The sequence below is a fragment of the Gobius niger genome (genome assembly GCF_951799975.1).
Source record: "Gobius niger genome assembly, chromosome: 1".
Classification (NCBI taxonomy): Eukaryota; Metazoa; Chordata; class Actinopteri; order Gobiiformes; family Gobiidae; genus Gobius; species Gobius niger.
This window is the reverse complement of record NC_136852.1, coordinates 5,817,283-5,844,693: the sequence shown is the minus strand read 5'-3', so window position 1 is coordinate 5,844,693 and position 27,411 is coordinate 5,817,283. Positions and strand designations below refer to the sequence as shown.

Genomic DNA, 27,411 nt, shown 5'->3' with positions numbered 1-27,411 from the left:
TATGTGAAATGTTTTGTTGTTTTAATAATAACCTTTTTGCACTTCACTAAACACAACAAACCAAAAAATCCAAATGGTATTCATATTTTTTTATATTCACACGTTCTTGCCATGACCTTTATGTACAACAGAGATATGCCACTGTGGATGCTACTCCCCCTACTGGCCACACACAGAATCCCTCCAAATTAACCTGCAACAGAATTCTGGATCTCACTTTTTTTCTTGTTGTCGAAAAAGTTCTTGAATTGAGAAATCATATCAAAAATACTAGACTTTACACCGATACGAATATACAAAAGAGCAGATGTACAATATATACAACCTTCCAAAGGATATTTGCCCGTAAACTTTGGATTTAGTCTTAAAAAAAGAGTCTGATTAAAACATCTACCACCTCCCTCTGAAAGGAGGGGGTCCGAATCCCGGGCGGAAGTGTCCCATGTCCATGCCGGGCCTGGGGAAGGGCGGGCCACGTGGAGGGAAAGGCATGGGCATCCCGAAGCGGTCCGGTGGGAACATGGGTCCTCCGGGCATCATGGGGGGCCGACCCATTGGAGGGGGGCCCATGAAGGGGGGCATGTGCCCCATTCCCGGAGGAGGCATCCCAGGCGGGGGGAATGGGCCGGGCATGTTGAAGGGCGGAGCTACGGACGGGTCAGTCTTGGCGTTGCCGTCAGAGGCTGAGGTTTCAGTTTTGTCCAAAGAGGCGGCGTCAGGAGATTTGAGAAGAGCTGAGGGAGAAAAAAGACCAAAGTTAGAGCTAAGCTTTTTTTAATGAAGTACATTTAGTCAAGTACAGTAGGTTCATAGGTTTTGAAAAGCAACATCAGACGTAAAAAAAACTTAAAAGAGCTGAAAATGCTTTTTAGTCTTCGTCACATTTTAGTCATTGGTATATGTGATTGTTTTAGTCTAGTAGTTGTTAGTATTTCAACAAACTTTTTTAGATCAACAAGTATTGTAAATTGGGATCAAGTTTGACAGGTTGTATCAAGCTTTTGACATTAGACTGAAATGTCATGATGTGAACCGTGACCTCTCACCTCATCCTTTAATCATCGCTTCAAGGTTTTTTATTAACAGCACCGTCATACACATTTTAAACAGAGAGAGGATAAAGCTGCTCAGTTGCTGCTCAGACTGGAGCGTCGGGAGAGCGAGTGTGAGTCACGTGAGCAGCAGCTCTGTCACGTGGCTCGGGTGTGTGTTCACAACCAGGACGATTGTGAATGTCTGATGAACCACAATAACATTTTCGGCTCGTCAACAAACGTTTTATCATGCTCCAGTGGTGAAAGGGTCCTCGTATCTGACGTTCCTGCAATACCACCCCCTGGTGGCCGGGGGCGACTCCAAAAGACACTTTTTAAAACGTATTCCAATGTCGTCTTTATACCTCACAAATGCTGCTTAAAGCAGTACTAAGTAACTCATGCCCTTAGAAGCCATAAGCGTCACTGCAGGTGTCGCAGCATGTTACGTTTTTTTTATTCATTAATTGTCCGTGAGAGTAAACCACCAGGGGGAGAGGGATTTTGTACATCCAATTACACAATGGAAATAATTTTTTTCCCTCAAACTGGGCTGTAAATACTGTTTAAAGTGAAGTTAGCCCGCAGTTAGCTTTGCCCCGTTAGCTGTTAGCTTCTTCATGATTCCATTAGTGTGTATCGGTTGCTCCGGGCCGGTGGCAGGGAAATGGCACTTGTGGTTTTCTGACCGGAGACACCAGGGGGAGATGAAAGACCCCCCAATCATCCCATTAACACTTGTATGAGCCCCAGAGGGACGACGGAAAGGATTTATTAAGGTAAACAAGCTATTTAGCATTGCTTTAAAAGCCTGGCTCCAAAGAGTTTCCCTTTTTCTAAAAAATGCTATGACCCATGTGACAATACAGCGCAAGGTGTCGTCATTTTAACCAAGCTGGTTTTTGTTTTATAAAATTTCAAAGTTCAGGACTGAGACTTTGATGGACAGGTTCTGGAGCTCTGTGGAGGCTTGTTGCTACTCAGCCCGCCTCACGGGGGCTGAGTTTCCCCGCCCTTTTGTCCTTTTTTGGAACAGGAAACAGAGCAGCCATCATGGATTGTCCGTCAAATGGAGTAATTAATGTAAATGGGAAGGAGTGAGAAATGACTATAATGAAATGACGATTAATAATAGGTCTATGATCTGGACTCTGTATCGGCCAGTCCATCGTGAAAATGTCCCCTCGTGCTTCCTACAACAGTCATTCACTATTGGAGCCCGTCTCTGTATTGACATCTTGAAATATGCCTCCCCCATCCTCAGAGAAGAAAAACACACAGCATGGTCTTACTTGGAGTGCCATTAGCAGCCAGGGCCTTCACTGCTGGGACCACAGCGTCTGCCTGGATGGATGAGGGGGACAGCAGGCCCGGAGCGAGGGACGGGGGGCTCAGCATGGGGGCCGGCTGCTGGATCGGAGGCACCTGCACACACACAAACAGGATTTTCAATTTGTTTATAGAAAACAACAACATATACAGTAGTGGAACCAGAAGGTTTTAATTCACGAATGAAAAGGCTTTCACACTTTTTGGTTAGGCAGGGTTTTTTTTATTAATTAATTATTAATTAGATCATAGCACGTAACAATGCAAGTGCCAATAAATGAATGAAAATTGTTGTGGAAAGTGGGTCTTCTTGCCATATTTCTTATCCACAGGAAGAGCGTTAGAACTGGAATATACAAGATGTTGTTGTTGTTGCAGAATAATACAATTGTTGTCCTTCAGTAATCTGTAAAAGCAAACATTTGTGAAAAAGACCTTTGAATCATGTGCAATCAATTATTAAATGGACTAGATGCAAGTTGTTTTTTTTATACTCACTACTGCCACCTCAGGTCTTATGTGTAACTGCAGCTTCTATATTAAGCTCGTGCATGACGGCACTTCAGACTCGAAGTAACAGCTTTTTGAGTGACAGTGCAGGATTTTAGAGGCAGTTGTGGTGAACAGGTCTGGGCTCATTCTACACATAAGGACATGTCTGGAACATGTAGGGGGAGGAAAATATTTAGTTTTCACTTTTTTTAAACTCCGTATAGTCCCTTTAAGCATTTTTATCGATCAGGAACTAACAAGCAGGTTGTTTACATTACAGTGACAGTATTTCTCAAAGCGAAAATAAATAAAGGCTTTATCATCACTCCACTCAGTGGTGGTAAACTACTGCTGCTCATCTGCACCACCAGCAACCTCTCACCATCATGGCAATCTGGAGAACCAGGAGGAAACCTACACTGAGAGAACACGCAAACTCCACACAGAAAGGCCCGGTCCAGCCAAGGATCGAACCCAGGACCCAAAACTGAAGCACAAGCGCCAACCTCGATGTCACCATGCCACCAAAAAATTATTTGATAAACACAATAATGTACTTTCAAATGAATGCAGTACACTGCAATACTTACATCTAATTCTCATGGTGTATTATCATAACTTAGAGCAGACTTTTGCACTGAGGAGCTCCGTCTGTGTCTATGTTCTCCACTTGAAGCTAAAGTGCTTTTACCCAAAGCACTTTACAGGAAGGAACCACTGACCCATTCACGCAGACGTAATTATTACGTAATAATAATCATTTTAAAGTCATTTGTAACTTTTACTTGAGCTTCTCTACCTACCTCTGGTCCCTGGGCAGATATTTAACAAAGAAACAAATAGCAGCTTATTGTATATGTAAAAAAAAATCACTAATAAACAACTTAAGCAAATGCAGTTTACCAACAGTGCTACATAAATCAAAATATATATATATATATATATTTAAATATCCACCCACATGCAGTCTTTCACTCAGCGATCCCAAAAAGTACAAAATATTTTCCACATGTGTCTTGTACATAACCACATTAATCCTTCATTCATTACGGGAAGGTCCTATAACACGCCTTTAATCAGGATTTTTTTACTTTATAGAAAAGATATTTCAAAACTTCAAAATACTATTCCAGTGAAGCTGCTTGAACTTTAAAGACACAAAGACGCACCACCTCATGACATCAGCAGGTGGTGGGTTTGGAGCTGAATGAGATGAATGAATGGTGCAGCAGAGGCGTGAAGGGCAGACACAAAGTCTCCCCAAACTGAGCTTTTCACGGCCCCTTTTCAAACAGCACCAGGTCCTAAAATTGGAATTGCACAAACTCAAACTTCAAAACACCCGAGTACCATCAGAACAGTTGTGTGTAGCTTCAGGGCCAGGATGCATCTTAACCAGAACTACTACTACGACTACTACTACTACTACTACTACAACTACTACTACACTGAACTTCGAGTGCCTAAGGTAGGAGGAAAAGCACCATTTACAACATTGTGAGAGTGTACAATAAATGAAATGTTTATGGTCAAACAATTTCAAGTGTCAAAGAGGTCACTTAAAGAGGACACTTAAAAACTACAAAGGGTTTAGTAAAAAATATCACAGGAAAGAATACCATACTCACATATACTGTACATATTCAAGCGTTGTACCATCACTATATGATTACAAGAAGTGACCCAAATATAAATATTCATTCAGATTATTGTCATTTTAAGCACTGAATACACCCACAGACCCAAAGCTCCTCCTAAACTTATAGTAGATGAATACTGAAAGAACTGCTTCCTGGGAAACTTCTGATGACCAGCCATTGGTTTACAATCACCTCGAGCAGGGGTTCCCAAACGCTTCAAGCCGCGCCCCCCAAAATCACTCAACCAAAAACACACGACCCCCTTCTGTGAAATGATTTTAGCGTTTGTAGTCATTTAAAGCTGCCTCAATAATAATAATAATGCATCAGTTTTTATATGGCGCTTTTCTAGACACTCAAAGGCGCTTTACAAAGCATTATTCATTCACTCCATACTTGGTGGTGGTAAGCTACAACTGTAGCCACAGCTGCCCTGGGGTAGACTGACGGAAGCGAGGCAACCAGTCTGCGCCATCGGCCCCTCCGACGACCACCACTCACTCACTCACTCACTCACTCGCTACATTCGCTAGGCTTCCTGGTGTTCTCAAACGGTCTCCCATCCAAGTCCTGCCAGGCCCTTCCCTGCTTAGCTTCCAAGGTCTGACGGGATTGGGCGCCGCCATGAATTGTGCCCGCCCCTTTTCTCCTATTTGTTAACATGGGGCTGGAGAAGTCCAGATAACATCAGTCACTACACGAAAACAAAGCCGTTTTTAGGCCGCACAGAGAAACGCTGCAGTGTCGACATGTTGGTGCAAATGAACATCGGACATTTTACACAAATCAATCGACTAAACATCAGATTTCAGCGGAGAATATTTTCCCTCGTTCTCCGTTTAAATGAACGGGCAGGAAGTGCAGAGACAACGCAAAAAGTGGCAAAAGTGGGCGGGGCGGAATAAGGTGAATGGCCACCGCCATTAAGCGATGTCTTGGTGGAGTTGGAGTGGTGAGCTCTGCTCCACCACCACCCCCCTCCCCTCACTTGGCTCTGCCCCGTCGCCCACGCCCCTCCACACTGGTTAGACCACACGCTGCTCCGATTGCATTCAATGAGCTACGGAAATCTCATTAATCTTGCATGAAACACACATTCATCTGCATAAATAAGATATAACATAATAATTCCATTCAGAACTAAGTTTACAGAACAGTACTCAGCCTCTCCTCCGGTGCTGCTTTGTTTTGTAAGGGAAAAAAAAGGACGAAAAAAACCTGACGGGGGGCATGTGGGGGTGAGGCGTGTGTTGGGGTGTGTGCTGTGAAGTGAGGGCATCTATTATAATAAATGGGTGAGGGAGAAGCGAGGTGCAGCGCTGGTCTCCTGCTGTTTGCGAGTGAGGCGCACAAGGTGGCGCATCTAGTGGAGCTTAATGCATCGGTGCTGGACCGGCAAAACGAGATCGCTTAGAGCGGCTTTAAAGTGCAAAACATTTAAAATCTGGTTTAGAGATGTTAGTTTGGATACTGTGTTTGATATTTGTCTAAAATACATTAATAAATATATGCCGTTTTCAATCAAAAATGCATCAAGTTCAATGTCAGAAAAATGACCTTTGACCTACACTTCAATGTCCTGCGACCTCCATTTTGGGAACCACAGTGGTTCTCAACTGATGTGGCTTCAGGACCCACTCTCTCGCTCGGATGGCAAACCACCACCCAATAGGAATTTAATTTGTTATATACAAAGCAAAATAGTCATTTTCTCAGAAATGATTTTTGAAAAAGCATTAGATACACTTTTAAAGATGAAAAAAACATCAACTCAAACAAATAACAGTAATTTAAAAGGAAATGCTTCTATCCCTTTTCAGAAAAAAAATATTGAAAGAGAAAGGGCCCATAAACCCCTGAATTGTTCCACAACCCACTTTAGGTTCCCGACCCACCAGTTGAGAACCACTGAACTAGAGAAACCCAGTACATATACAGTAACTACTTTCTGAAAACCTTTGCTGTGATGGAAAACTCCTGGACAACAGAAACTTTGAACAAAAAATAAAAAGTATAAACCTGTACAAACTTCCCCAAATGAAGAGCTTACCTTCAACTTCTACAGACTGAGTTCAGGCTGATGCACTTTTTCTCTCCTCAAAAATACAAATGTCATTTTCAGCGGAGACACAGATGTTTGTTCTTCTGTTACAGATGAACAGCCTCTGTTTCAGGAACCACAGTGACACGGGGCCACACAGGCCACACTGCCAAGAACAGCAGCTAAATCTAGTACAAAGCACCTTTTGTTATTAAGACTAATGTATTTTATACACGGTCCCAGTCAAATAAACAGAGGTGGCAGAGGAGCCAAAATATTTACTGAAGCAAGAGTAACGTTTCTTTAAGATAATTCTGGTAAGTAAGAGTAAAATTTTACTTGAGTACTGTGACTATTAAGTAATTGTTTGAGCATAAAAGGTTGATTCATGTTTTAGTTAAGACATAAAATGATAAAATATTTAAAAAAAAATGCTAAATTTTCAAAGAAACTACCATAAAAACATATAAAAGATGAAGAATCAAGAAAACAAAGCACTTACAGATTTACTCAGTTACCATTTGTTTTTACTTAAGAGTACAGATACTCAAGTAGAAGTAATAAGTACTGTATGAAAAAAACTTCTTGCAAGTACAATTACTTCAAAACGTTACTTAGTGATGTGAGCAGAGTATTCACCCACTAACCTTAGCAACAGCTGTTGTGCCCTTTGGCAGGACACTACGCTGGTGTGTTAATATGAGACTGAGCGCACAGTCCAGGTCACTGAGATTCACGTGACTTATTAATAAACTTTGTCCAGATAAACCTTTTTTAGTTTTCAGTGTCAGAAAACGGGATTGAGGAAAAAGAAAAAATCAAATAATCTAAATCAATTACTTTGCACGATGTCAAAACATAAAGTATTAATATTACTGTTGGTAAAATAACAAAGTAAGAATATAAAGAGAATCTATGACATAAGACGCTGAGACAGTAGAAGACTGCTGCACTTAAAGTCTTGGTTAAGGTTTAAAACCTGGACTGTATCCAACGATTAGAGTCAGCGAGGTTATCTAGGCTTAGGGTTAATGCTGGTTTACCAGAGCTGCCAAGCAACAACACTTTCAGCATAAAACTACGAACATTCCCAGCACACAAAGACTCAGGGCAGATGCTGACTTTCGAATGTGTAACGGAAAACACAAACTCTGTAAACCACGTGTCAAGGTCAAGGCCCACGGGCCGCATGTGGCATCCATGTGACATCCCCGCCCCCGCTCTGTGTACCCAGGAAGAGCACAGACCTGCTCTCACAGAAACGAAGCTCTTGAAGTGTGATGTTATCGTGCCCATTTAATGTGGCCCTTTGAGGAGCATGAATTCCTGAGCATGTAAGTCTCCTGCAAGACACTTCACCCAGTGCCTGTGTGTGAGTGGTTGGTTGTGGTCGGAGGGACTGTTGGCGCGGATGTGAGCAGCCTTGCTTCTGTCAGTCTGCCCCAGGGGAAACTGTGGCTACAAATGTAGCTCACCACCAGCAGCATGGAGTGAATGAACCCCCCTCTCTTTCATGTAAAGTGCTTTGGGTGTGACTTGTGTCATATGAAAAGCGCTATACAAATAAGATTCCCTTCTCTAGCCCATTCCTGTGAAGTTGTGGATTTTGAAGAAAGTTTGCTCACTCCAGCCACTAGGGGGCAGCTTAAATTAAAAAAAGGAAATAATTCCACAAGTGTCCAGCAGAGGGCACTGACATAGCATGAGATCAGGATATAAACAGCGTATTATAGCAACGTGGTAAATGGTCAGTCTGCCCCAGGGCGGCTGTGGCTACAATAGTAACTTACTGCCATCGAGTGTGGAGTGAATGAATAATGACTTTAGCAGCACTTTGAGAAACGGTTGACACACAGGCTGATAAAACACAATAAGTATAAGTTGTTATTTATGAGGCCACAGTCCTTTACAATATATGCGACCCACGACCCGCCCTGGGGGCCGGAGGTTCTGCCCTCGACCCAAACAACTCCGACGCCCCTGCTGTAAACCGATATGCGGTGAACTCAATCATAAAAATCAGCTTCATATGATTTATCTTTGAAGCATGTAAACGTACGCAAAGGTCTCTAAATGTAACACTTTCACATTGACAATACAGAAATGTCAACTTAAAGGCGACACATTAAACAAAATGGACTTTTGTGAGCTTTAAAGCTGCTATGGAGACTTTCCTGTGTATTTACTCTGCGGGAAGCCTGCTCTGCCTTTGTTTATTCTGTGCTCTGGAAATGCACGTTTGCACCTTTCTAACATCTCCGCCCCCTCTGTGTACCCAGGAAGAGCACAGACCTGCTCTCACAGAAATGAAGCTCTTTAGATGTGATGTTATCGTGCACATCTGTCACATCGAGATATATTGTAATTGTATTTTGTAAAAAAAGACTTGCTGCCACACTTCTCGAGAAAACAAACGTGCTCGGAGCAGCTGGAATCCACAGCGCTAACTCTGTCCACTGCAGTTGTGCAAACGTTTGACAGATAATTTTAATTTCTGGGTTATTAAAATGTCTCCATAAGGAATTTTCAAGTTTGGAGTTTGTCTGTGGTCCATCCTTTAGAGTAAAATGTTCTATTTGTGCAGATCATTTTACAGACGAATGCTCCGTAAATAAGGACTTATCGGACAGTGGGAAATACACAGTTGGGCAAACCTGATGCAGTCCCTAGATATAAGACGCTGCTGCTCCTCATCACCTATAACAGCGAGTAAAACTACGGAGAAATGGTTGCATTTATGTCATATAATGTGCATTGAGGCCAGAAGGGCTAATAACTACTTAACATAATATAACACTAAGCCGGACTGACACGTTACACGTCTCACAAACTCTCACTACAAAACTCTCCTCACGTCGGCGTTTAGTCAGAAACAGGGCAGTGCTTTATTTCACCAGATGTTTTCTTATGTGATTGTTTATTGGTAGTTTTGGTTTGGGAGAGACATTTTCGCCTTGACGCTGTGTTTTAGTGACAACTAGTGACGTTTGCTTGAGGGTTTTTGGCTGGGACCCCAAAAATTGACACGTAAACAACAATTCCCTCTTATGCTAATTTAGGGCAGAAAAAATACATTTTAAAATCAAGTTAATATCTATTTGAACTTAATTTTTGATTTCACAAAAGATGATATGCTGTTTCATACTAAAAACATTCTTTTTATTTAATCTTGAAATCATCTGGGGACCCCCACCCAAGGCCTCCTGAGGAGGCCCGACCCCCACTTTAGGAACCACCAGCTTAAGGCAGTGGTTCTCAATCTTTTGGAGCCGCAACCCCCATTATAACAATTAATGGGGTTTGAGACCCGTATGTCTTTATTTCTGCTGTTGGGTCACACTGTGGGAAACGGGGACATTAGCTATGGCTAAATCAAATGAATCAAATCAAGAACAAATAACACTCTGGTAAAATAGCACACATGCTAAAAAAATAAACTAAATAATCAATATGATCTGGCGACCTCCCAATATTTTCTCGCGACCCCCGAAATAATGTTGTATGTGTAATAGATCATCTCACAATGCCATAAAAAGCTGATTTTTTTCCCCCTTTAAAGCACAGATCAATTATAATCTTTGACAATCACAAATATTTGTCAGAGTTTGTAAAGTTGGAGTGTGTGAGTTAAGTGAGTCTCAGACACATTTGCCATGAGTGATGAAATCCCCTGTAGAGGTCAAGACACCTCTTCATAGTAAAGCGCTCACAGACATTGGCATATGCTTCAGTCAATTAAATAGCACGACAAGTGCTAATTATTTACAAACTCATTTGACATTTTCATCAATTGTGTAATCAAATGTCAAAACATATTTAATTAATTAATTCAGAATTAAATGCATTTGATAACACTTAAAATGCCAATTTGAGATTTCCCTGCGAAGTCATAATACGCTTTATAAAGTCACCTGGTGTCGTCCTCCTGATGAACACGACAGTTCACTGAGCAAATGTGGAGTCGATTCACAGCAAGAATAACATGGACTCCCTTTGACAAGCGGTCAATAAAGGTAAAAACAAAATATATAATTCATCAACTTATCCTAGGGCTGAAAATAACTAATAAAATCAAATATATAAAAATACATGGTTTATATAACAATGCATTAGCCTATAGCACTTTCCTGGATGCTCAAAGTCGCTTTATAATTTAGTGTATTTGTTTTTCATGTAGCCGCAGCTGCCATGGGACAGACTGACCCCGTCAACCACCAACCGTCTCCCCTCCGGGAAAGGACAGGGTTTACTGTCATTGCAAAATAATTTTTTAGGGGAAAAAAGGAAAATGACTTCATTTTAATGAATGACCCTGGTGCTAACCAGGCCAGACCTGCAGCCGTGCGTCCTGAAGCCGTGTGAAGTTTCTTTACACTCACTTGTGGTGCAGCGGTTAGAGCTCTTGCCTCAGCGAGACGGTCCCGGGTTCGATCCCAGGCGGGGCCTTTCTGTGTGGAGTGTGCATGTTCTCCCCGTGTCTGCATAGGTTTCCGCCGGGTGCTCCAGTTTCCTCTACCACTAAAAATATGTACAATAGGTTCCCCACTGGGACCAGGACTCCCCTGAAAAAGACATTCTGGAATCTCAGTGGGACTTCCCTGGTGAAATACACCGTCCGCCATTTTTAAAGGATTCAGCACTGGCTGAACACAATTTCCAAAGACCAATATATTGAGCTTTTTATTCCTTCTATTGATGCCAAATGAGTCATTGCTTCCAAGGAAAACAAAGCAACTCTAGGAATAAACATTTGGAAAGGTGCTCTTCAATAACGTAGTAATATTTGCCAGGGGAGTCTGGTGGTGAGTTTTGCAGAAAGCGCAATGTTTATATTTATGCCATCAAGTTTCTTTAGAGCGGAGTGTGTGAGCTGTATTCAAAGTCCTGCCAGGTTAAACCTGCAGAAACACATGACCTTCCAACAGGAAACTGTTCATATACTGAGCATTACTGAGTCATTAGGTCCTGGTCTGTCGGTGACTGTGCGGTGGCTCCTGACCAGCCTCAGACCATTCTGCGAGGATTTCCGTGATTCACTTGTTTTTACATCAGTATCCAGGTTGCAGAGACCCCTGAAGCCTTTTCTGTTCACTCAAATTGTTTTTGAAAACACAAACACAGCCCTAAGCAGGCAGCTGCAGTTCACAGCAGCCCACAAATTTCCTTGGGGACAATAATGTTAATTCTGAACAGTAGGCAAACATGTAACTACACGGCTCCTCTCAGAGGAGACGGTCAAAGATTACACAGAGTCTTCCCCATGATTAGTGCGGCAGACTGAACCCGACTGAACAATATTCCTTCTGCATCACAACCAGGAATGATGAACACATGAACTGAATTACACAAAGAAAATGTACTTTGGTATTTTACTAAGAAGCACCTGAATGTGTCCCAATGGGACACTTCTAATTACGGGGAATCTCCATGTGAATTGCAGTGGCTGCTTTACCGGCTCATGAGGTGAATAAATAAAAGGAGCACAATGTGTTTAAAAGCTTGAGCTGTTGAGTCTGTGAGATACGGCCAATGACAAACTCAAACCTTCACTTTGGTCACTTCAGCGCAACAGACCTGTTTTCCCCTAGTACAGGCGACAAGCGTGAGGAACGTTTCATCTTCCAATTTTAGTTTAGTAATATTAAGGTTAGTACTGTGGCATTGATCTGACACAAAACCACTGTTTTGCATAAAATGCATTGAATCTCAGGAAATTAGCGAGGCCATAATCTCTCAATGCTTCTCACCTGCAAAAACTGCATGAAAACGAGTAAGGAAAGGTTTTCTAAGTAGTTTCTAGGTACAAAACACTGATCTAACCGTTAATATAATGAGCAGAACACCACATAATTGTACTACCACTAAAGGAAAAGAAATAAAAGTATTAATATGTTTCACCTTAAAGATTGATACAAGCATGTATTGACATATCTATATCAATCCGCCAAACAGTTGTTGTTGAAACATGAAACATAATTCAACAAACAATCTTGTACTTCTATATATACTAATCATTAAATGAACTATAAAGCAGAAACATGAATCACATCAATGCTGGCAAACAGCTGAGGCCTGAGACAATGTGAGTGGTTTATATTCAGGTACACAAAGGCCAGTGTGGGCCTTCAGTCAGAGCTGCTTCAAAGTCTTTACCTTGAGCAGAATCAGCAGGAGACACTGCGCTGCCTCTAATGCGGAGCAGGTCCAGAGAAATCCCACGGGTCGGACACGCGCTTTGATCAGTCATTCCTGCCTCCATCTTTCTATTGTTTATGCTTAAAACAGTCATATCCACAGACTGTACAAGTCTAACCCTGCTGTACACTAACCACACAGTAACATGCACAAACTAAAGCATTCTTTAGCAGAGAGGATTACAAGTTTAAGAAATCACTTTTACCGTCTATTGACATCTTTGCGGTCGAGCCATCGCGCAGGCGAAGAGTCACTCACCTTTGAGAGGCCTGAGGTCCAGTCTGGTTCAAACCAGGCTTAGTTCAGTGCTGTGACTTAAGTGACGATTTCCTCGCTGCCTGAAATCTGTCTTCGTTTGAAAATGACTGAAACGAGACCACTCAAGAGTCTATTACAAACCATTCCTGCCTGTGTGACATGTGCGCTAAACACTATTCACTAACTGATCTGGCAGGGTTTAGATAGAAGAACACGCTTTACAAAAGCAAAGCATATGGAACAATGTCAAAAAATGAAACTTTGTGAATGTTAAACCTGACAATAATCCCACATTAACAGTAATGCTGCTGCAGAGCAATATCGCACAACATTAGTTGTTTTCAAAGTAGCACTTTGTGTGTTTTGGAAATTAGAAAAACAAAGTATGAAGAGCTCCCAGCAGCTTACTGTGTCTTCTCAAGGCTAAGACATTCTTCTGACATTCAAACATGATCACGCTCATTCTTCACTGTGCACACATAAAAATACAGTGAAACCTTTAATTATAAATTAGCTAAATTATGAATAAGCCACAAGACTATTAACTAAGCACGAAGAATCTAGCTCAGAGACAGAGTTGGGCAGTACTTGGGCATCAAATAAAGAATAAAACATCAAAGCTTGTGGCTGTTTGGATGTCTCAGAACTAATACGCTTGTACCTTTGTGTTTTCCGGGCTTGTTGTTCCAAATGTTCAAGTGAGAAGTGCACGCATAAACCCTGTCGTCTCTCTGTAGATGCATTTGGATCTTGCAAAAGTTCCTGCCTCTTCACTCCCGCTGCTTGTTCCAGTTGTGGCTGGTTTATTGAACTACGACCACTGCAAGGAAGGGCCGTCGGAATCACTTGAAAGCCTCACACGGCGGTGCAGCTCATGAGTAGGGCTCACTTTCCCTCATTACATTTATTAGAATCATAGCTCAGAGCGATGTCTCTTTAACTGAGGTTCCCACTCTTTCCATTTCCAAGTTTGTTCCAGGACATTTTAAAGGGACTATACAGAGTTTAAAAATTGTCCATTTTCCAGCAAGGGTACTAGGGAGCCCCAAGCAAGAGTGTCAGTAGGGGGCCCTCTGGGGGCCGCCCTGTGTACTGCGCTCTGGAAGAGGGGAAGTTGTTTGGGCAGGAGCTGGTCACCTGACAACTCCCATAATGCATTTCTCTGCAAAGTTTCCCTCTGAACAGAAGGATGAGGTTCTTTTGGTCATGATGATTGTTACAATGAACTGGTTTCACTATAATAATCTAGTGGAGCCGTGAGTAAAAAGTCTGTCCACTGCTCATTATAAGTTAACATTAGGGAACCATGACTTACTAAAGCAGCAGTGGGATGGGGATGAACAGCACCAGAGAGCGGTGGTGGAGAGATGGTCTAATTGCAGGAACTGTGAATATCAAGCATTTTATGCAAGCTTATAGATAATGGATTAGTTAGTGGTGGCCTTGACTGTTGGGGGGGGCCCAGGCAGCTGCCTGCCTTGCCTAATGGCAAGCTACACCTCTGCCTACAAGTTCCAGCAATGTCTTAAGGTGTAGAATGAGCCCAGACCTATTCACCACAGCTGCCGCTGAAATCCTGCACGGTCACTCAAAAAGCTGTTAATTCAGTTCAATAATATTCACTTATTCCGAACCACCCACTTTTGCGTTGTCTCGGGACTTCCGTTGTACAGACAGTTCCGGTTGAGCGCGAAGCCCGTTCATTTAAACGGAGAATGAGGGAAAATATTCTCCGCTCAAATCTGATGTTTAGTCGATTGATTCGTGTAAAATGTCCAATGTTCATTTGCACAAACATGCCAACACTGCACCGCGCGGCAGAAAAACGATTTTATTTGGACTTCTCCAGTCCCATGTTGACAGAAAAGAGGCGGGCACAATTCATGGCAGCGCCCACGCGAACGTCCGGAATAAGGTGAATAGAAGCTGCAGTTACGCATATGTAAGTGCAGGAACCCTGCTACTGTACATGAACTGCTTTAGGCGGCACTCGGGCTCCTGTTCATGTATGAGTTATAACTAAGAGAAAACTTTAATCACATTTTGGTTCATTGTGTCAGGCCTTGTTAAGAACTGTAGTCGTTTGGATCTACACCAGGTTTAAATTAGGACAAAAATAGTTCTTGGAAGGCCAAATTATTTCTTTGGTGATACTTGTTGATACCACTGACTTAAAGCAAACTTTTCATGGTGTTAATAATACAATTGTTTTTTTTCATATATTAAAAAAATACTGCAAAAGTTATTAAATCTTACACAAAATATGGCTATGTAAATATAAGTTTTAATTTATAAACTATACTTTGAAAGTTTTGATATGCAATAGTCTTTAGAAAAGCACATGTGCAGCACTGGGAGTTAAGCCTCTGTGAAAGTGGCACCAGGCTGAGGGGCTGCAGCTGCCCAAAGGGTAGCAGGGCCCACCTGTGGCCAGCAGGTGGCACTACATGTGCACAGTTCAGTTATCAAAATTAAATATTGTAAAAATATAGAATAAAATATTTCTTTCTTTAATGACTGTTGTCTTACCTTGTCTTTGCGCATTAAAAATCCCGTTCCAGTGAAACTCGTGAATCAGCAGCGTGTCAGTGTACGGCCGTGTCTTGTACTTTAAACCAGTTTCTATCCTCTGACAATCTCCATGCTTTACCAGTTTACAATTACAGTTCTTTCTTTTAAGAATATTCTGCTCGGTGACCTTCAAATTAAAATATAACTACATTATGGCCGTTCTCAAAAAACACACCAAAGGCACTCATGAGTTGTCACACATCACAGAACTAACTTTTTCACAGCACCAGTTTTATTGCACAAATATTCTACATTCGCAATGTTAAAAGAAATTATATTCCAAAGAAACACTGATTTATTTATCAGCTCGGAGCTAAATCCATATCAGCAGAGGAGCTTATCCACGTTGGTGCTTACATGAAGGTCCCACTAAATCAACTTGTGTTTAGATTTGAATATTGTGACAGCATTTGAACTGTGTTGGAGTGATCCTGCAGACCGAGCGCCCCCTCCATTGCTGACAATATAACTACATTGCCTTCACTGAAGTATCTGTTATGGGTCGCGAGCTGAAAGTCCCAAAAGTACTAGTGTTGTTCCAACACCATTATTTCCACTCCAGTCCAATACCTGAGGGCAGCTGCCAACCAGAACCTGTTCACAGATGTGAAAAGATGCTGCGCTGAACAGGGACGTTTACTGTGAGTCACAGAGCTCAGTTCTGCCCAAGTCCCTTCACTCTAAAGAGTAAGTGAAGGATCATTGTGGATGTTTTGTGTCTGCAGAGGTTTCAGAGTCAGTATTTAGGCTGCTCTGGTCGCTTGCATAGCATTAACTATGATGTAATTAGGGATGCACTGATATCAATACTGGATCGGGTATTGGGGAAGATTTAGGGAAAAAAATATTTCATCGGTATCAATATCCAACACTCAAATCATTAATGACACAAACCAACTTAAATCTGTTTTTTTTTACTCATCAAATGTACTTTGAATGCCACAGAAAATAACGCATTGCTGCTGCTGCTATTGTCTACTGAAGGCAGGAACAGAAGCTATGATTGAGTCACCTGAAGTAATAAGATAATATTGTGGGCATGTCGCATCTAATTTACCATTTACCTTGGCCTGTATCAGAGAATTAGAGCCTGTGCCTATGTCAGTTAAGAGAAATTAAGTTTCAATTTATTAAAGGACAAGGCCAGGGGGACCACTCATTTTCTCACCCACTGCAAAACAATGTAAAAAATTGGATCAGCGTGGAATCCAATTGGTGAATTAGATTAGGTACTCGCTGATATTGACGCCAGAAAACATAAAATTAATTGGGGGAAATCCATTTGGGAAAACGGACAATAGACTTTAGTGCAAATGAATTAAAACTAAATGACTGCAGTTATTTTTGCCGTGCTTCATATTTAACTAGAAAAATCTTTTTTTTTTAAATTTAGATGGCGATTGTTCAAAAGTCCCGCTCATTTTCTTCACCATCTTCTGCCCTGTGACTCGACATTAGCGCCGTGATGTGTAATCAGACATCTGAGGTGTTGCAGCATTTATGACGGAGTCACAGGTTTAGAATCGTCAGAAAACTCTGTTGTCTTTAAAACACAAGGACTGAAATGACGACTTAAATGATTTACCATTTCATTCAGGGTCCATTCAGGTTTTTTTTTCTTTTTCCAGACTTACAGCTTTCCTGAGCGGCAGGCAAATTGTTGAGAGATTTCAGTTCACAAACACTAGACCCGTCTTGATCAGTTTACCACAGATTCAGTGGCAGATTAAACTAGTCAATATTAGAACAATTTACTTGATTAAACCATGTTGTCTAAAATGCAATATATGCTTTTATATATATACACAAATAAAAATTTCAGTTAATAAACATTATATCGCTTTACCATCAGAGCGATTTGTTGGTTGTTAGTTTGAGCCCCTTCATGAGCGATTTCAACAGCAGTCAGTACAGACTGACATCACTATACTTAAGTCTTTAACACCGTCATGATGTGACAGATAAACGTGCAAAAAAGCTCCACATTTCCAATGCAAGGCGTTTATTCAAACATGCAGAGTGTTTAGATAAGCTCCAATGCTCATATGAGACACTATAACTGTTAAAGGGTAGAAAGTGTAAAACAGCTGAGGTGAAAAACACCATTATTACCTGAAGTGGACCCGGAGCTGCTCCATCAGTCGATGTTCCCTCTGCAGCTTCGTCTGGCCGTCTCTGTTTGTTGAAGAAATCTTCAGAAATTCCCCATTCTGTAACAGAGAAGTCAAATTAACTGAAGTCCGGAAAAAACATCATAACCTTCCAGTCTAAAGTAGAAGAAGAAGAAGTTTACCAGGGTTAACAGAGTCGGGGTCGATCATTCCTCCCTCTCTGTAACTATCCAGCTCCTCCACTTTCACCTTGTTCCAGGGGATGTAGGTCACGCCCCGCTCCACGTCCCACAACTTTTTATGAGCCGATTTGATCCCTTTGTTAAGAGCCCAAGCAATCTGTAAACAGGAACCCTGAGTTTCACCAAGTCACAGCAGAACAACGAGCGAAGCGGAAACACTGTATTTACCTTAAAGTGTTTCTGGTTGACTTTGAATGATCCTCGGCTGAGCTTGTTCAAGGCAGAGTTCGCATCTTGTCTATGGACCATGACAATATAAGCACAGCCTCTTGGAGGAATCATCTATAAAAATAAACAACTCAGTCACTAAAACATCTTACAGACCAGTGTAGGACTGTGTAATGCTAATGCTGGCAAGTGTGGGGCTTACGTTAACAGACTCGATCTGGCCAAACTCTTCCAGGAGCAACATTATGTCGGTCTGCTGTGTTTTCTTGTCCAGCTGCCCAACCCACAGTGTTGTGCTGCAAACTATTGACAAACAGAGAAACAAAGTAAAGGACGTCACTTCAAGTCAACAGTAACAACATCATAATCATCACACGATATAAGTGCACATCTGTAAACGTACGGTTTATTCAGTCTCAAATGAATAAGAAGCACAGACACATCTTAAAGGAATAGGCCACCGTTTTTACATACTGAGATAATACCAGTAGTTTGGCATCCGCACAGTAAAGTGAAGATTACTGCGCGGATTTCAAACTACTCCTGGTATTATTACGCCTTACAATATAGTTCCCCTTTTTATCCGCTTAGAAAATCCACATTGTTTAATTTTGTATGATTATACTTTATATTGTAACACTTCACGTAACCATATTTAAATAGGGAAAACGTGGAAGAGCTTGGTAGCTTCTATCTTGACCTGTTTTGGAGCCATAGTGGAGAGAGGGAGAGGCTAAATGCTAACGCCGTCTGCGCTGTGTTTACGTGATTGAAGGCATGGGGGAAGACCAAACAGGTCCTATAGAACTCGTCAAAGCTAAGGTAAGAACATATCTCAGTATGTAAAAACGGTGGCCTATTCCTTTAATGTTCTGTAAGTGTGATTGCAGTGCAGTGCACAGGCACTCAAGCCCACGTTTTGAGAGGCTGGATCTTGGGTCAAAACTATTCTTACGGAAAATTAGCCTCCCATGCATATTCACCCCACACCAATATGGTGAGAACATGTGGAGTTTGGGTTTGAACCCTAGATTGAGTGGAGCAGACAGGATACAGTATGTTCTGTATAAAACACTCACTGCCACGTTTAAACAAGTTGGAGGTTCTCAAGGCACCTACACTAAAGCGTTTAGCCAGTGCACAATGGAGCCACACAACAAAGCACTTTAACAAGTGAAAACACCATTCTCCATTTCATTTCTGTGGTGGCACCAAAGTTACCAATGTAACTATGGCTCTATGAAGCCCGGATGACGGCTTGAGGAGGTCCTTGGAGCACAGACAGATCATACACTTGAGTGAAGAAGGGGTTGGTGGAAAAGGGGCGTTAATGATGTAAAGCCACTGTGCGACTCACCGCTGAGTGTCTGCCCCTTGATAATGGGGAGACCTCTTTGTCTTCGCTCTCGTTCTCGCTCACGTTCAGCACGTTCCATGGAGCGGGACGTCCTGTGGCGCTCTTTGGAACGGGACCGAGAGCGTCTGTGCCTGGACCTTCGGGTGCGAGAGGAGGAGCGCGACCGCCTCCTTCGGGGAGATCTGCACCAGAGCAACACAAACATGGTGTGGGGGGTTGGTTGTAACTAGCATTCTGATTAACTAACGGCACTGATGTTAAAAATCACAACAGGAGATTTACAAAAATAATCACATTTGCCCATTTACCTGGAGCGAGTGCGGGGACTCCCTCCATAGCTTCTGTGCCTGCTGTCGCGTCTCACAGGAGAGTCATCTCTCAGAAGTTCCTGGAGACAGAGAGACACAGATTGTGACATAAATCCAGAGGCTGAAACATGAGAGAATTAGACCAGGGCGTGTTCTCACCCGTGTGTAAGGCTCATTCACAGCACCGTATTCCTCAGGCGCCGGATGCATTATCTCAGAATTCATCACATGTCCATCATCCTGTGGGCAAGATGGCAAACACTGAGTAAATGTCAGTATTTCGTACCAACGTATATAAATATAAAAGTGTGGTTATGCACAACATCCCACTTTAAGCTTCTGTTAAACTGCATACCTGAATCCCACTGGTCGGAAGCATCATATGTGGCTGAGCGTTCTGTGTGTCAGGCAGCTGATCAGTAAACTGCTTCAGGACACTTTCAGCAATACTCCTAAAATAATAATACACAAACACAGATTGTAAATACTCCCTAAAACAGTGCTAACAAAGTGGATGCCATGTTTTATCAAGACTCACAACAGTTGAGCGTTTTCTCTGGCTGCTTTATCCTCTGGCGGTTCGTCGTCATATTCAAATCGGTCTAACAGTTTCTAAAGAGGAACATATCTCCGGGTTATTTTGTGTGAACTGACAAACATGTGACTGACTAAAAGCCGTTTTACCTCTGCAAACGAGTTGTTACTACTGGAGTGTGTGATGTAAGCATTGGCATGTTCCGGGTTGGCCAAGTTGTTTTCGATGGCAGCTGCGAGTGTCTGATTCCCCTCCTGCAGATTCTGGAGCACTCTCTGCAACTGCAAAATCCATGTCACAGAGACAACCTTTAGTCTGGCATTCAATTGTTTAGTAACTTACTTTTTAGTTTTCTTCACAGCAAGAAAAAGTGTCTAGAATAGTCAACAAACTGAACTCTGATGGTACCAAACAAAGTGACTGAGCTGTGACTCACCTCCTGCCCCTGCGGAGACTGGAAGAGCTGGGCCATGGCAGCCAGGGCCTCCACACCGGACAGGGGTTGCTCACCGGGGACAGCGGAGACGGCCGGGGCAGTGGGGGCCGCACTCATATGAGGCTCAGGCTGAAGAACTTGAAAAAGAGGAAACACAGAGGTGTGAGCCACTAAGAAAGGCAGAAAAGACAAGGTGGTTGTAATTTAGAACACCAGGAAGATGTTCAATTAGAGGTGTGCCAAGAAATAATAGCTGATATTTTCCCAACATTGTGTGGATATTAAAACAAAGTTATGTATACTGACATCAAATACTGCTCCAACATTCAGGTAGACAAATAATCTGACTTGGATTAATCAATACATCTGGACATTTGACAAACTTCGGACTATCATGAAAGGACTTCAGTCCCAAAACACTAGCTGTTTATCAAGAAATGTCCAGCGCATCAAACTCCAATGACTGTTCTCTAAAGTCATTCATTTCTTTCAAACTTAAAAGAAGCTATACCGGATATTTTTTCTAGTTACAGAGTGAAATATGTTTTGTCTTCCTCAAGTATATTGTAAACTCAGACATTTGTGGGGAAAACACTGTAGATCTATTTATAAAGTATTCATATTAATTTAATGATCTTGCAGACAGGTTTTCTAGCATTGTGAAAGTATCCCTGAAAAGTGACCCTGCGCGTTGTGAAATGTGCCTATAAACCTGTCCCTGTGAAGAACTAGGAGGCTACAAATATGTTAGAAAGATTCGGGATGAGTTTGGACCCCCACAAACATGTCAATTTAGTGGCTTCCTCTTTCATTGTTTGAAATGAAAAAAAAATCAGATATAGGGCCGTTAAGGATGACCAATGACCAAACGGATTTAAAAGAACTTTAAAAAAAAAAAATTTGAAAAGCAAAACACAAATACTGACCCAATTCATCAATATGATTTGATTGAGGATGGATTTTTTTTAAATATACACAAACTGGAGTAAACCTGGAGTTCCTGGTTCTGTACCAGAAATAACAAATAGACAAATGTGTGAATAGATGATGTTGAATAAATGTGGCTATTTCAATCAACAATATATATTTCAATTCAGTGTTTTGTTGGCCCATTTTGAAGTAATCTGTATCTATTAATCTAAAGATGAAGTTCAGACGTACTCACCCTCTGCTGCTGCTGCAGTTCCAGCTGGTCGATGCGCCATGTCCATCAAGGGCTGGATTGTGTCCATTTCAAACACCCCGTTCTTCTGCCACAGTTTCAGGACACGCAGGATTTTGGTCTGAGGTAAAAAACAAACTCGAGTTCAAAGTCAAAGTCCTGCTTATTGTTCGGAGTACAAACAAAGTACCTTGTCCTCCTCTGGGCAGCAGTACAGGTGGTGGAAGGTTTCTGTGAAGTTCTTCAAGAATCTGGGTCCAAAGACGTCCTTGTCCACTCCGAACTGATGCCGAGACTGACGGACGATGGAGTCCACCACGTACAGCCCTGGGACCTTCAGCTCAGGTTTGCACTGAAAAGATCATTTTACTTAATTAAAGTTATTACAAGCAGCGTAATTATCATAATAAATTAAACTGTGTTCATACCTTTTTGACAAATTTCTCTACAAGCTGGACAACATGTTTGTACAGCTAAAAGCAAACAAAAACCTCATTAACAAAAGGTCCATCCAGACAATCATCGGGGAAACATTCTTTAAATATGACACACATGGGCTGCAACCCTTGAAACAAAACATCAGGTTTGTCCATTGTCATTGTAATGTTCATATTATGCAAAAATATGCCAGCCTGCAAGGGGAAGTCTTTTCTTTTCCAGGAAGAACATCGAAAATGCACAAAATTCTCCCCTAATTTTTTGTTGAACATGTAGGATTTTTCTAAATACACAAACTTCATGTTTTTTCTGTCCCATAAAGTAAACATCAAATCAATTTATTGGTCGTCTAGTATTAACATGTATATTAAGGTTAAGTAAATAAACAGTAGTGTTGGTGCATTTTATATCACTGTATCTTTCATAACCTCACACTTTCTCTCAAAAACGAATGTGTCAAACAAAGCGGATTCTAAATTCAGGACCAATTACACAAAGTACATTAATGATGAACTCTTATGAATGCAAACATTTCTGACCACAGCGGTGGAGCGTACACAGATGTGTGTAAATGCAGAAAACCAAAATGAAGCATGAACCGCTAAGTGTTTTTTTGCCTTGTAAATAAAACATTTCAGCCTTACATATTTTACTTCCAGACACGTTTTAATGTTTTTAATGTTGTGGGCTAAAGATGACCGTATATTCCATGACAAAGTCAAACTGCAACATGTTGTATTATAGGTTGCCTGAAATCCAAATTTCATTTGGGTCAGGGGAGGTGCTAAATAATCCACATTTATGGTGTTGGGATCACAGCTTTAAAGGAATAGGCCACTGTTATACATTGATATGTTCTTACCTTAGACGAGTTCATTTGTACCTGTCTTGTCAGGAGTAGTCCAACATCCGCGCAGTAGTATCTTCACTTTACTGTGCAGACGTCGAACTACTCCTGGTATTATTACGCCTTACAATATAGTTCCCCTTTTTATCCGCTTAGAAAATCCACATTGCTTAATTTTGTATAATTATACTTTATATTGTAACACTGTGGAGTAAAACGTGGAAGAGCTTGGTAGCTTCTATCTTCACCTCGTTTGGAGCTATAGAGGAGAAGCTAAATGCTAACACCGTCTGTGCTGTGTTTACATGACTGAGGGCACACATGAAGACCGGACAGGTACAGATGAACTCGTCTAAGCTCAGGTAAGAACATATCTCAGTATGTAAAAATGGTGGCCTGTTCTATTAAGACAACCAGTCTGTTTATTTAAATTAACCAAATGGACCCTAATGCGGATGCAATATGGATATGATTAGAAAACCCTGGAATGCTTATTTAGATAACCCGCATTTATGAACAGCAACAGTAAACGTGAAAAGCCACACACATACCTTGATTGCTTTTATGGCAGATTTCGTTACAGACATCATCTTTGCTCTGGATATCGGAGGCTTCATTTCAATCATGGAGAAAAGCTGAAGAAAAAGGCACATTATTGCAGAATACAATAGAGTATGCGTTCATCAAACAGACATATTGGCTTTGAGGCTTTGAGAGCTTAGACTCAAATCTCAATGGGGAAAAAAAAAAAACATTGGTCAGTGTAACACCAGATGAATAATAGTCCTGTTATTTACAGCGCCTCCTCAAACCCAGGAGTCGCGTGACCAGTGGCTAACGGGCTGACGTTCATAACAGCCGCTTTCCCCAGACCTTACACACACTTTAATATTACTTTTGACCCATTTTACATGTCACATTAGGGCAATTAAGATGTTAGTTTCCTTGAAATACAGCATCATCAGGTCACGGTCTCACGTTACGTGACAGCTGGTGATCTTAAGGCCATCTTGCAGGACGTTAGCGGGGTCGAGGCCTAGTAGCTACATTTCTGTTTTACGATCATGTATTTGCGCTTTTATTGGAGTCATTTATGACATGGTGCGTATTACAAACTCAAAATGCCAGTGTTGGCTTTCAGTTGTAATTTCTATCATGTTTACAACAGACTTAGTGCAACAAGAGAGTGATTATTGTACCATAATAAGGCAGGTGTGGCAGAGCTAAGCTAATGCTAAAATTGGAGCAATCTTTACCTCCGCGTTAAACGCGTTGACGGCGTCCATGTTGGCTTCTTCTCGTCGACTTCTGGTATATACTGATATATACTGACTTCAGAGCCTTTATCTAAATCATATTAATGCGGAAAGACAGAGATTAAATGTAAAAACAGTCGATAACAGAACTGGAAGCTAACGCGACCTCGCAAACACCCCCGACTCGACGTCTGTGTGCGTCTGACGTCATTACGCCTGGCAAAGGAGAAAAGAGCACTTTTGGACACTTCCTGTTACTTCCTGTTCCCGTGGTTAGCTCGAAGCTAAAGCTTTACAACACCTTGTCTGTATAATGTCTAAAGTCCAAACTCACAGAGCTCCGGAGAATGAATGGCTGACTGCGGATACCGAGGAAGAGCACGAGGAGGAACCATGCAGCTCCACAGGGGAGAACCAGAGCGGACAACAGGCTCTGAGCCCGGGAGTCCTGCGGGTCAGTGGGGGAGTGGGACTCCCGTCCGGCCTTGGTCTGGACCAGGACATCGCGGAGACTGTGCCGGTTAAAGAGAAGCCGATCATTAAATACGAGGAAGAGGAGCAGCTGGTTTGTGTCCGTGAGTCCAGCGCTGTCTGCGAGAAGAAAGATCCCTCACCGCGTCAACAAAGGCAAACTGAGCACCGAAAGGGAACGCAAGGACAGGACGTCAACCCAGAGTCAGAGAGAGTCACTCATCACTCTAGCCTCAGCAATAATGGAGTCAGGGCACGTCCATTCAGCTGTTTAGCTCCACAAAAGACTGTCGGAGACCACTACAACCAGCTCCAGATCAGAGACAGAAGCACAGCCCCTCAAACTCCACCTTTCGACTACAAAAAACCTTTTAGCTGTTCAGTGTGTAAGAAGACATTCTCCAAAAAGGCTCAGCTCGACGTGCACACGAGGACCCACACCGGCGAGAAACCCTTCAGCTGTCAGTTTTGTCAGAAACTATTTGCCAAAAAGAGTAACCTCGATCTACACGTGAGATTACACACGGGGGAGAAACCTTACAGGTGCCAGTACTGCGAGAAAACATTTGCCCAAATTAGCAATCTGAAAGTCCACATGAGAACTCACACCGGGGAGAAGCCTTACAGCTGCTCCGAGTGTGAGAAAACGTTCGCCCAGCACAACACCCTCAAAGCCCACATGAAGACCCACGTCACGGACCGACTGCACGACTGCGCCATCTGTGCCAAGTCCTTCATCCACAAGACCAACCTGGACGTGCACATGAGGATACACACGGGCGAGAAGCCGTACAGCTGCGACTTCTGCGAGAAAACCTTCAACCAGAACAGCAACCTCAAGGCTCACCTGAGGATTCACACCGGGGAGAAGCCGTACGGGTGCTCCATGTGCGAGAAAACGTTCGCCCAGAAGGGAACTCTCGACGGACACGTGAAGTTACATTTGCAAAGGGAAGCCAGTCAAAAGTGCTCAGCGGGAAATGACTGAGGGAGGTTTACGTGATGATAGGGCTGCACAAAATACAGCGATGTATCAGGAGAAGCAATGTCCGTATCGCCACAAGCCGCAGAGTATCGCAAAATCACTTGGGTCTTCCACCTGTCGAAGGGAAAAGCGCTGATGAGCTAGAGCTAGGGCCGGGTAGGGCAGGAACCGAAGGTTTTAATGGTCCAGGGACACCACTTTTCACGTTTCCCTCCCAGTATTTATTTATTTTTCGTCCTATTTTTTGCCCAATGTTCACCCAATTTTTTGTCTTAAAGAGGGGGTATTATGCTTTTTTCAATCACATAGCACCAGTCTATATCACACTACAGTGATGACCAAACCTTCTGTTGGTCTGGAAATGCAGTAAATTAGAATAACTGCCTTGTATAAAATTGCTCTCTCAAAATGGCTGTAGTGAATGTCTTGAAATAGGCCTCTGTCTCTTTAAGAACCTCTCACTCTTTCCGACACGCCCCCTCCACACGCTGTCTGTGGCATCAGTGGGGAGGGGGTTCTGCTGAGGAGCAGTGGTTGGTTACTCGGCTGGTGACGAAAGCTCGGAGGCGTCTCCAGGAGGTGGGGGCGTTCCTAGGAGGACTCAGGCAAACCTATCCGCCATCAGAGTATTTACCGATTACTCAAAAATACGTGAATGTGCCAGGGCAACACTTCAGGCATGTTTTTAATGAGGGAATGACATAAAAACATGATGTAAAGCTTGAAAAAGTCGATTTTGCATAATACCCCCCTTTAATTTTGACCCAACTTTTACACCCCAATTTTTACCCTCATTTCTATGACTAATATTTTCTCTGATTCCCCCAATTTATTCCCCATTTCCTCACCCCCCCCCCTCCCATTTTCCCCATATTTTTGCCCCTTTTCTCCCAATTTTGACCCATTTTCCGTATTTTTGTCCCAATTTTTTAACGTTTTCCAATTTTTTCCCCCTATTTTTAATTACTAATATTTTTTAATAATATTTATTTCCCTCCCCGTTTTTGCCCCATTTCTCCCATTTTTTTTTACCAATGCTTTCTTGTTTTCCCAATTTTTCCCCTCATCTTTATTACTATTTTCTCTATTTTACCCAATCTATTCCCCATTTTTCTCATCCCACAGTTTTTCCGATATTCTTGCCCCATTTCTCTCAATTTTTTACTCTTTTTTTTGCCCCAATTCCTTCTCGTTTTTCCCTCATTTTTATCACTAATATTTTGTCTATTTCACTCCATTTTTTACCCAATTTTCTTTCTTATTATTCCCCAATTTTCTTGACATTAGAGATGAACTCGATATTGACAAATATTTTAGTATAGGTATCGGAAAAAATATATATACTAGATGCAAGTTGGTCATTTTATGCTCACTACTGCCACCTCAGGTCTTACCCAGAACTGCAGCTTCTATATAACGGCACTTCAGACCCGAATAAACACCTTTTTGAGTGACAGTGCAGGGTTTTAGAGGCAGTTGTGGTGAACAGGTCTGAGCTCATACTTAGTTTTAACATTTTTAAACTCCGTATAGTC

The 27,411-nt window shown here is 42.1% G+C and overlaps 1 protein-coding gene and 1 long non-coding RNA gene across 2 annotated transcripts in view; both read right to left on the bottom strand.

The window, feature by feature from the left end:
* Window positions 1-27,411, bottom strand: part of LOC306977227 — a 172,115-nt gene that overhangs the window by 140,871 nt on the left and 3,833 nt on the right. The gene's annotated exons all lie outside the window — the stretch shown is intronic.
* On the bottom strand, window positions 126-24,589 carry LOC306969600 (SR-related and CTD-associated factor 4-like). Its single transcript, XM_079565263.1, has 18 exons — window positions 24,421-24,589; window positions 23,716-23,799; window positions 22,308-22,352; window positions 22,070-22,231; window positions 21,883-22,000; window positions 20,718-20,854; window positions 20,431-20,562; window positions 20,285-20,358; window positions 20,102-20,198; window positions 19,906-19,986; window positions 19,747-19,826; window positions 19,439-19,620; window positions 18,284-18,384; window positions 18,082-18,195; window positions 17,854-18,010; window positions 17,673-17,770; window positions 2,310-2,459; window positions 126-768 (listed from the first exon to the last, which is right to left on the bottom strand). Exons 1-18 carry the CDS (start codon window positions 24,448-24,450, stop codon window positions 391-393), a joined length of 2,220 nt encoding a protein of 739 aa, XP_079421389.1. The 5' UTR covers window positions 24,451-24,589; the 3' UTR covers window positions 126-390.

What these genes read in the sequence shown, in the direction of transcription:
- LOC306969600 (XM_079565263.1), bottom strand. Translation starts at nt 24,450, where the DNA reads ATGGACGCCGTCAACGCGTTTAACGCGGAG. An exon ending in CTGCCATAAAAGCAATCAAG is followed by an intron (nt 22,353 to 23,715) that starts GTATGTGTGTGG and finishes GTTTGCTTTTAG; the next exon opens with CTGTACAAACATGTTGTCCA. An exon ending in GTAACAACTCGTTTGCAGAG is followed by an intron (nt 20,359 to 20,430) that starts GTAAAACGGCTT and finishes GTTCCTCTTTAG; the next exon opens with AAACTGTTAGACCGATTTGA.